This window comes from Hemitrygon akajei, chromosome 1 (genome assembly GCF_048418815.1).
Source record: "Hemitrygon akajei chromosome 1, sHemAka1.3, whole genome shotgun sequence".
Classification (NCBI taxonomy): Eukaryota; Metazoa; Chordata; class Chondrichthyes; order Myliobatiformes; family Dasyatidae; genus Hemitrygon; species Hemitrygon akajei.
The window spans coordinates 218,935,939-218,946,942 of NC_133124.1; the positions used below are offsets into that span (position 1 = coordinate 218,935,939).

General features: G+C 45.3%; 1 protein-coding gene across 2 annotated transcripts in view; it reads left to right on the forward strand.

Annotated features, from left to right (window-relative positions):
- Nucleotides 1-10,478, forward strand: part of LOC140735943 (cGMP-dependent protein kinase 1-like) — a 63,407-nt gene extending 52,929 nt beyond the window's left edge. The window contains exons 15-17 of one of the 2 annotated variants that reach the window (XM_073061563.1): nucleotides 4,450-4,512; nucleotides 7,721-7,866; nucleotides 9,957-10,478. In XM_073061563.1, the coding sequence (XP_072917664.1) occupies nucleotides 4,450-4,512; nucleotides 7,721-7,866; nucleotides 9,957-9,988 (241 nt within the window). In that variant the 3' untranslated portion in view covers nucleotides 9,989-10,478. The remainder of the gene's footprint in view (nucleotides 1-4,449; nucleotides 4,513-7,720; nucleotides 7,867-9,956) is intronic. The other variant, XM_073061570.1, reaches the window with a different exon arrangement.
- The last annotated feature ends 526 nt before the right edge of the window (nucleotides 10,479-11,004 follow it).

The following is an 11,004-nucleotide window of genomic DNA, read 5'->3' on the forward strand; positions in this document are numbered from 1 at the left end:
TGCACTGTAACTTCTTCATCGGGGGACAGAAAGTAGGAACCTGAGGTTTGTATAGCCCAAAGTGTCACTGGAACAATGCTGAACTCCGGTAGTGAGGAACTGGCAGTGAATCTTTGCACAACTGTAGTACGTCCAAGGAAATTCAATGTGATTTTATGGAAGTAAAACATATTTAACAAATTTATTAAGTTGGTTAGGATGTAACAAGCAGGATGGATAAAGGGGAAGTGGTAGATGTAATGTATTTGGATTCCTATCTGTGTGGGTGTGAGTGGGCAGGAAAGGGCTTGTTGATTTTGTTTCTTGGGTTGTTCTGCTGAACACTGGGGATGTTGGTGCTGGAATGTGAGGCGATGCTTGCGGGCTGCCCCCAGCACACTCTTGGGTGTGTTAGTTATTAGTACAAAAATACATTTCACTGAATGATTCCATGTAGATGTGATAAACAAATGAATCTGAATCTGAAATGAATACAGAATGTAGCTATAGCACACCACAGCAGAGTTCAGGCCCTTCGGCCCGCAATGGGCAACGTGGCAACGTAGCGGTTGGAGCAACACCTTACAGAGCCAGCAATCACTGATTGGGATTCGATCCCTGCGTCTGTCTGTACGTTCTTCCTGTGGCCGTGTCAGTTCCACTAGGTGCTCCTATTTCCTCACAAGTTCCAAAGATATATGAGTTGGGGGGGGGGGAAGTTTAGGGTTCATAAATTGAGGGTATGATACATTGGTGCTGGAAGCATGGTGACACTTGCAGGCTGTCCACAGCATGTTCCTGCTGATTTAACACATATACATATGAACTCAAGATTCACACCACCAGGTACAAGAACAGTTATTACCCCTCAACCATCAGGTCCCACACCACCAGGTACAAGAACAGTTATTACCCCTCAACCATCAGGTCCCACACCACCAGGTTCAGGAACAGTTATTACCCCTCAACCACTGGGTCCCACACCACCAGGTTCAGGAACAGCTATTACCCCTCAACCATCAGGTCCCACACCACCAGGTTCAGGAACAGTTATTACCCCTCAACCATCAGGTCCCACACCACCAGGTTCAGGAACAGCTATTACCCCTCAACCATCAGGTCCCACACCACCAGGTTCAGGAACAGTTATTACCCCTCAACCATCAGGCTCTTGTAATAAATGGGATAACTTCACTCAACTTCACTTGCCTCATTATTGAAATATTCCCAAAACCATGGACATTTTCAAAGGCTCTTCATCTCATGTTCCCCATCTTCATTCCTTTTTTATTGTTTATTATTGTTTCTTCTTTTTGTATTTGCACAGCCTGTTGTCTTCTGCACTTTGGTTGAACCCCCTCATTGGGCAGTCTTACACTGATTTTGTTGAAGTTATTATTCTAAAGATTTGTTGAGTATGCCCACAAGAAAATGAATCTCAATATTGAATATGGTGACATATATGTACTTTGATAATAAAATTCACTCTGAACTTTGACAAATAAAACTAATCTTAATCTAAAATGTGGCTATACAGAGAGATCGAGGTGTCCTTCACGGTACATAATTAGGATTGCTTATGGTATGTTGGCCTTTAAGGACAGGGGCAGCTCCCACAAGGAAACAGAGTGACATCTAGACCAGGCATCAGCAGTGAGTTCAGTTCTCCTCTCCTTAGAGAGGATACACCTGCAGTGGAGGAATTCGAAGAAGATACGTTGGGTTCATTCCAGGGATAACCTGATAGAGGAAGTTGAGCAAGTGGGTTTAAAGTAGGGTTTCCCAACCTTTTTTATACCATGGACTAATACCATTAATCAAGGGGTCCATAGTCCCCAGGTTGAGAACCCCTGGTTTATAGCTTGGGAGATTGAGGGACAAACTTACTGTAACATGCAAGTTTTTGACATGCAGAAGCTGAGACGATGTTTACCTTATAGACGGATAAAACAGATGACCACCAAAGGTTCTGCAGGTGATGGAGATCTGGAACAATGCACACAACATGCTGGAGGAACTCAAAGCATCTATGGAGAGAAGTGCAGTGTCAAGTGTTCAGCCCGAGAACATTTATTAGAAAATATCCTCATAAAGCCTGAAAAGTTGACTCATTATTCGCCTCCATAGATGCTGCCTTACTTGCTGAATTCCTCCAGCACTTCCTCCAGCATTTGCTTCAAGTCAAAGTCAATGTAAATTTTATTATAAAGATATTTACATGCTACCATGTTACTTTGAGATTCATTTTCTTGTAGGTATTTACACAAAAATAAAGAAATACAATAGAATTTACAAAACACTATACACAAAAGAACATAAATAGCCAATTGTGCAAATAAAAGAATACTGAGAAGAGTTGTACACTCGTGGCCACATTATTAGGTATGCCTGTACACCTGCTCATTAATGCAAATATCTAATCAGCCAATTGTGTGGCAGCAACTCAATGCATAAAAGCCTGTAGACATGGTCAAGAGGTTCAGTGGTTGTTCAGACCAAACAACAAAATGGAGAAGAAATGTGATCTAAGTGACTTTGACCATGGAATGATTGTTGGTGCCAGATGGGGTGGTTTGAGTATCTCAGAAACTGCTGATCTCCTGGGATTTTCACACACAACAGTCTCTGGAGTTTACAGAGAGTAGTGTGAAAAACAAAAAAAAAAACATCCAGTGTGCAGTTCTGTGGGTGAAAACACCTTGTTAATGAGAGAGGTCAGAGGAGAATGGCCAGACTGGTTCAAGCTGACAGGAAGGTGACAGTAACTCAATAAATGCACGTTACAACAGTGGTGTGTGGAAGAGCATCTCTAAATGCACAACACGTCAAACCTTGAAGTGGATGGGCTACAGCAGCAGAAGACCACAAATAGACACTCAGTGGCCACTTTATCGGGAACAGGAGTTACTTATTCATTAATTGAGGTACTGTGCAGATTAGGCCCTTCCAGCCCTTCGAGCCTCACAGCCTAATCACGTGACAATTTAAAATGACCAATTAACCTACCATCTGGTACATCCTTGGACTGTAGGAGGAAACCGGAGCACCTGGAGAAAACCCAGCCTCCTCACGGGCAGCAGCAGGAACCTAATAAAGTGACCACCGAGTTGTGGATCGCTTAGTTGTGGTTGAATAAGGTTGCCCTTTTAAGGGGGAAGGTATCTTCTGTCAGAGGTTGTGAGGCTTTGCATTTCCCTGCTCATGGGTGGTCCAGAGAGAGAGAGAGAGTCACTGAACGTATATTTAAGGTTGGTATTTGGTCTACAGGGGAGCCAAGGGCGATGAGACACAGAGAAGTGTAGATAATGCCAAGCGCAGTCTATCTTTGCCATACTGTATGACAACAGGGCCAATACCTGCCCTCATTTCTTACAGCAATTAGACGTGATATGCAAATTGCAAACAAAGCAAGGGGTAACTAAATTACTGATAATATTTGGAGCTATGGGCCTACACAATAGTAGATCTCAACCTGTGGAATTCAGCATTAATATTAGGAATCCCAGAAGCATATCCTTTTCTCATGGTGGTGAGGCTAGTGCCCATGATGGAAGCTGGATTTACAATCCTCTGCAGCCTTTACCAATCCTGTGCCTTGTCGGCAGTGATGCAATCAGAATGTTCTGTAGAAATTTGCCAGATTCTTTGATGACATACCAAATCCCTTCAAACTCATAAAGAAATATAGCCACTGGCGTGCGTTCTTCATAATTCTTCTTTTGCCCGGTATGCTGCTGATGTTTAGGGCAGCAGTGAAGGTCCTCCATCTCTGATGGTGTTCACAGCTTCATTCATTGTGTCAGTAGCGTCCTCTCGGTTTACCGTGAGGGATGCAAGTCCCGGGTGGAATCTCAGGAATACCATTGCATTCAAAAGTAGAAAGATTTTCATTAAACAGTTTTGTTTAACTCTCAGGGTTATTATCCTGAGCTGACCCTGGACCTGGAGGACTGGTGGAGCACTCTTAGTTTGGCCTCTACATTTTGATCTATTTAGCATGGGTGACCCTGCCAAGAGCCAAACCCATAAAGCCCTGACTCCAGCCAGCGTAGCTCTCTGGGTCATTGATACACGCAAGCCTCCAATCCACGACCAGGTTACAGTCCTGTTGGAGGTTCTTCATTCTTGAATCAATATACTGGGCCCAGGGCAGATCTTCGGAGATGTTGACAGCCAGGAACTTGTAGCTGCTCACCATTTCCACTGCTGTTCCATCAACTTCCTCTTCCTGAAGTCACAAATCAGTTCCTTAGTCTTACTGACATTGAGTGCCAAGTTGTTGTTGCAACACCTCTGACCCAGCCGATCTATCTCATTCCTCGTCACCTGAGATTCTGCTGACTACAGTGAATATTTCCTATTGTAATTTATAGTATTTTATGTATTGCAGTGTATCACTGCCACACAACCATAAATTTCATGATATGTCAGTGATATTAAACCTGAATCTGATTCTTTGTGTCTGAACAGGGACAATCCTTCTGAGAGGCTGGGAAACCAAAAGAACGGAGTTAAAGACATCCAGAAGCACAAGTGAGTGGTGTGGAGAAGTTCAGATGGAGTGCTGGGAGAAACGATGGAACTGGAACCACACCAGCAGCAGTGTGTGAACACCAGCCTCGGTGTCAGCTCCATGCTGAGGTTCTGTGCCTGGCGTCCTCGTCCCAGCCTCAACTGGACGTCTCCCTTCGATAGACGGTCTTGGACATGAAATGGAGTTAGTGTCGGCAGAGCTGTGCCCCAAAACAGGAAGTTGGAGATGGGTTAGATTTCAGGTAGTTTTAACTCTGCATGAAAAGCAGAAGGAAAACCACAAGCAGGTTTTTTCCACTGTGGTTGGTTGAGAACAGAACTAGAGGTCATCAGTTAAGGGTGAAAGGTGAAATGCTTCAGGGAAAACCTCTTCACTCAGAGCGGTACGAGCGTAGGATGAGCTGCCACTGGAAGTGATGGATGCAGGTCCAACTGCAACGGTTAAGAGAAGTACCTGAATGGGATTGGAGTGGAGAGCTGTGGGACAGGCGCAGGTAGATGGGTCAAGGCAAAATAAGAGTTTGACAGGAACCAGACAGGCCAAAGAGCCTGTTTCCATGCTGTAATTCTCTATGGGTCTAAGGGAGGGTGGGGGTGAATCAAACCAAGGCAAGTACAGGTAATCTGAGACAGGAAGTCAGTGCATAATTATCTGTAATGTGCTTCAACAATGTTCCTGAATGGATTACAGTATGAAAATAGGTCCTCCAGCCATTGAGTCCATGCTGGCCCTCAAGCACAAACGAGGTCAACTACGGATGTTGCGTACCAGCTGTATACTTGATTGGTAGATACTTTTTTGATCCCATTGGAAACTACAGTGTCGCAGAAGCATTACAAGTGCACAGATATAAATATTAGAGAAGTAGAAAGAATAAAATAAAAGTTACTACAAACAGTCTAACAGGAGGAGGTCATCGCTTCCCCGGCTATAGGTTGACTCACTATAGAGCGTAATGGCCAAGGGCAAGAATGACCTCATATAGCGCTCATTGGAGCAGCGCAGTTGTCTAAGTCTGTTACTCGAAGTGCTCCTCTGTTCAGGTAAGCAAGCCAGGGCAATACAATATGGAGAGCGAGCTGTTGCCCGTGTAGCAGGCTCCCTCTCTCCAGGCAGCTGATGAATCCAAAGGAACGGCAGAGACTGGTACAGTTTGGCACCAGCAACATCGCAGGAGTTGAACCCAACATTAGACTGTGTTAGGGACTCCAGCTCTGGAGATTTCCCTCAGGGTTTACTTCCTAAGCCTTCCCCATGAGTGGGAATAGCCGCAGGGAGCGGAGTTTTCTTTCTCCTAGATAATCTGCCAACCACGGCTGACCATCTGCCCAGAGCCACTGGTTTTAAGGTGCAAGTAACCAGCCTTTGTCCCTTCTCCTGTCAATACAAATGGTTCTGCCAGGCTCAAGCACAGCAGTTATACTGATCCCATCTCATTTTGAAATGTTTAAGGGGAACATGCGGGGAAACTTCTTCACTCAGAGGGTGGTGAGAGTGTGGAACCAGCTGTCAGTGGAAGAGGTGGATGCAGTTTTGATTTCAATGTTTTAAGAGAAATCTGGATCAATACATGGATGGTAGGGGGGAATAGTCTGGGTGTAGGCCAATGGGACAAAGAAGTTTAAATGATTTAGATGGGCCAAAAGGCCTGTTTCTGTGCTGTACTTTATGACTCTATAATCCTCACTATCTCAGATTATACCACTCACCTACAAATTACCAACCTGCTCATCACTGGGGTGAGTGTGGTAGCGTGGTAGTGTAGCAATTAGCATAACGCTATTACAGTGCCAGTGACCCAGGTTCAGTTTCCACTGCTGCCTGTACGTTCTAGTCATGACCATGTGAGTTTCCTCCCATTTGCAACGTCGTATGGATAAGTGGGTTAATTGGTCACCTCGTATTGGTTACCGTTCCTTAGCTCTAAATAAAACAGCATTAAAGGGAGCCCACATGGTCAAGGGGAGAACGTGCAGGCTCCACATGGCCAGCTTCACAGATGAACATCGAACCTACAGCACAGAACCTGTGAGGCAGAGGTTCTGTCAGACGTTCCATTGTGCGGGCAATGTTGTCCACATGACAATTTCTCAGCTACAAGCTATTCATGAAGGATAGGGGTTGAAAAACAGAGGTGGGATTATGGCACTGAAGGGAAAATCTAGTCTAACTCTGATGAAGGATCATGTGTTTGGAATAGAAAAGGAACAAATGTGCCAATTAACCGCTAGGTGAGAGGAGAGATGGGTCCCCCATCTTCCTCTCTGAACACCCCAACATGACTCCCCGACCTCAGTTTGAATCTCTGCTGTACCTTCACCATCCCCACTGACCTACCCTCTCTGAGGCAGAACGTTCTGTCTTCAGCAAGGGTCTTAACTTTATCCCCTGCGCCTGCACCTCTGTGAGTTCCACACCCGCCACAACATTACCACCGTCTCTGAGCCTACCTCCTTGCCAAGGATTTCCGAAGCAACACCGATGACCCCCCCCCCCCCCCCTCTCCTGTCTTCAGCCCTCCTCCTCTTCTTGGATGCTCTGCTCTGGATGTTTTCATCTCTAATTGCCAACAAGACATCAGCTGTCTCAACTTCAGAACCTCTCTCTCCTATTTGAACCTCAAGCCCTCCACTCTCTCTACAGCAATCCGAACCTCATCATCGAGCTTGTAGATACAGGGAGTGTTGTGGTCTGGCAGACCGTCCTCTGACTCTGAGGCTGGGTGGCAACTTCCAGACATGTTCTACTTTCCTGTTGAAAAGGACCCCACTAAGAGTCATCAGGATATTGTCTTCCACTCTATCACCAACCTCATCAACCCTGGAGATCTCCCATCCCCTACCACTAACTTCATAGTTCCCTAACCCCACACTGTTGGTTTCTAGCTCCTACCCAAAATCCAACCGGTTCTGATGAAGGATCTTGGCACAAAATGTCAACTGTTTCTTCCTGTCCATAGAAGTTGCCTGATCTGCTGAGTTCCTTCAGTGTTAGCCTGGGTGAAAGGAATGTTTGGGAAGAGATCAAACACTGGAGACCAGTGCAGATGGAGGGGCTTCAGTCATTCCAACGTACAGAGTGCAAACGCAACAGTCTAAAGGGCATTCATTCTTTGACCACCTCACAGGTTGACTAGCTCACTCATTCTGAAATTCACTTGTGTACAGAATCACTCAGTATAAAGGTTGCTTGTTTCTTCTGTTCCAGGTGGTTTGAAGGCTTCAACTTTGAGGGGCTAAGGAAAGGAACACTCTCTCCGCCTATTGTTCCAAGTGTAAGTCATCTCAGATGTTGGCTTGGATTAGAGTTGTTTTTCAGTCATTGCTGGTGCAAATGGACTTTCCCAAACAGAGGTGAATGTTTTCATTTGATTTTTCTTTTCCTCTGGTTTAATGGGGAGCTCCAGCAACCATGTTCTGTCTTATCCATGTCCTGTCCTCCAGTGACCACATTAAAGGATGTGTTCTTCTGAACGATGACACCTCACACATGCTAACAGCAGCCTAACAAATAGCCCCTCGTCCACTTGCCCCTCCCTCCTGGCATTTATCCCTGCAAGTAGGCCACTTCCTCCCTCACCACCGTCCATGGCCCCAATCAGTCCTTCCAATACTTCACCTGCGAGTCTGTTGGGGTCATCTACTACATCCGGTGCTCCCAGTGTGGCCTTTATATCAGTGAGACCTGACGTAGAATGAGGGACTACTTCATTGCTTTGTTCTGTCAACCATAAAAAGGTAGGATCTCCTGGTGGCCACTCATTTCAATTCCAACTCCCATTCCGACATGTCTGAACATGACCCCCTCTACTGTCATAATGAGGTCACACTGGTTGCAGAACCAGCACCTCATATTCTCCAACCTGATAGCATCGCTTTCTCTAACTTATGGTATTTTCCTGCCCCTCCACTTTCTTTTCTTCTTTCCCCATTCTTGATTGCTCTCTCAATCTTTCTCTTCTCCTCACCAGCCCATCTCCTCCCTCTTCTTCAGCCCTTTAACTCTTCCACCTATCACCTCGCAGCTTCCCACTTCATCTTTCCTCCCTCACCCAACCTCCCACCTCCTCAGCTGGCCTCCTGCCAGCTTGTAATAATTCCCCACCCCATCAACTTATTCTGGCCTCTGCCCCCTTCCTGATGAAGGGTCTTGGCCCAAAGCTTTGACTGTTTATTCCTCTCCATAGATGCTGCCTGACCTGCTGAGTTCCTCCAGCATTTTGTGTGTGTTGTGACAGTTTGTGTGGTTTTGTGCAACCTAATTGTTGTAGACTGGGAAGTTGGACTAGTGTAGCAGCTAAGTGAATGTATCCAGGGAAAGCTCAGCCACACATAGCGAGACCTTCCAGAATTTGTGGAGTTTAATTTGCAAAAGTGTCAAGGGGAGAATCCCAAGGATCAGTATATGTGCTTTTGGACTAGTTGTGTGGGCTCCCTTGTCAATAGACAAAAGCTGGTTCTCCAACACTCCCATGAGTGTGGACATTCAGTTAACTCCATCCCAGACTCTCACCTTTCACATCCATCAACTAGTATCCTGATTTACATCAAATTGTTGAGAGGAACGGTGTGGAAATCAGCCCTCAGCTAACCATTTGGGACACGGACAGAAAGCAGAGCAGTCATAGGGAAACATGCAATCGCACCCGGAGAACGGTACGGTCCCTTCAGCCCTCTATGTTGAGCCTACCCCAAGATCAATCTAGCATCTCCCTCCAGCATAGTCCTCCCTTTTTCTATCATCCATGTGCCTATCTAAGAGTTTCTTACTGTATCTGCTTCTACTATCACTCCCACCCCCATACTTTCCTCTACTTGTCACAAAAGGACAGCATGATAGCACGGCGCAGAGCGTAACATTTCCCTGTGCCAGTGATCCGGGTTCAATACTGCTGCTGTCTGTAAGGAGCTTGTAAACTTTCCCCGTGACCACGTGGATTTCCTCTAGGTACTCCACTCTCCTCTCACACGACAACAGACAGACAGACAGACATACTTTATTGATCCCGAGGTACAAAGGATACAAGGATTAGGATTGGTAAATTGTGGGCATGCTATGTCGGCGCTGGAAGCATGGAGACATTTGGGGGCTGCTCCCAGCACGATGCTCGGACTGTGTTTGGTCATTGACACAAACGATGCATTCACTGTACGTTTCAATGTACATGTGACAAATAGAAGTTAATCTTATCTAGATCCTTTTAAAATGTACCTGCCTTTGACATCACTCCCGGTAGCATGTTCCACGTACCCACACCACTCTGTGTAAAAGAAACTTACTTCAGACATCTTTTCTATACTTTCCTTCAACCGCCTTAGAATTACCCCTTCTCATATTATTCTGCCCTGGGAATAAAGGGCTGGCTTAGAGACACTTTAACCGCCCACTGGCTCGTTTGCCCTTCTGTCCCTGACCCGCCTATCCATGTTTCTCTCAATTCTAGGTGTCAGGGCCCTTAGACACCAGCAACTTTGACACATTCCTCGAGGACACAGAGGGGGAGCCACCCGATGAAGAGTCAGGGTGGGATGCTGATTTTTAAACTCTGTTCCTTTCTGACTGGCCTGATCCACTGACGAGAAGGGGAAGCAGAGAATAATGTATCCAGAAGTGCAGATGGAATGTGGTCAACGCAACAACTTGGACACTTACAGCATTTATAAAGAGAAATGGACTGTAATCTATGTAAACAATTTAAAACTGACTGCAGACTGAATAAATGGAAAAGTCTGGTAGGGTGAATGCTTGTTATTTAAAGGTGCTATTTCATCAGTGGAAAAACCACAAAATCATCTTTAGTGGGACAAACTCCAAATCAGTCTGTTGGAGTGTTGTAAATGCCCTTGAGATACCAAAAAGGCAGGTATAAATTATAGCACGGGCAACCACACATACACTCACACAAATATACATGCAGCAGGCAGATCATGATCTTGAAGCTCAATCTCCGAGAAGTTGCAAGGTGGCAGTGGCGATATGCCAATTGCCAATCCTACTTACAAACCATGCTCCTGGGCAGGCTAAGTTGGCACTGAATGTGTGCCAACACTTGCCAGTTTCTCCTAGCATATCTCTTGGTGTGTTGGCGATTAATGCAAATGACGCATCTCACTGTATGTTTCAACATACATGTGGTTAATAAATCTGAATCAGAATCTGTGCTTGTGCATCCTATCTTAAAGAAATTTCTCTCAAATTACTGAATGGATTTATTATCTTTTATGATACCAAATATACTCCGTTTCCAATTTATTAGGAACACCTATATACCTGCTCATAACGCAAGTATCTAATCAGCCAATCACATGGCAGCAACTCAATGCATAAAAGCCTGCAGACATGGTCAAGTTGTTCAGACCAAACATCAGAATGGGGAAGTAATTATAGGAAAGATTTATAGGAATTATAGGAAAGATGTCAACAAATTAGAGAGAGTACAGAGGAGATTTGCTAGAATGTTACCTGGGTTTCAGCACCTAAGTTACAGAGAA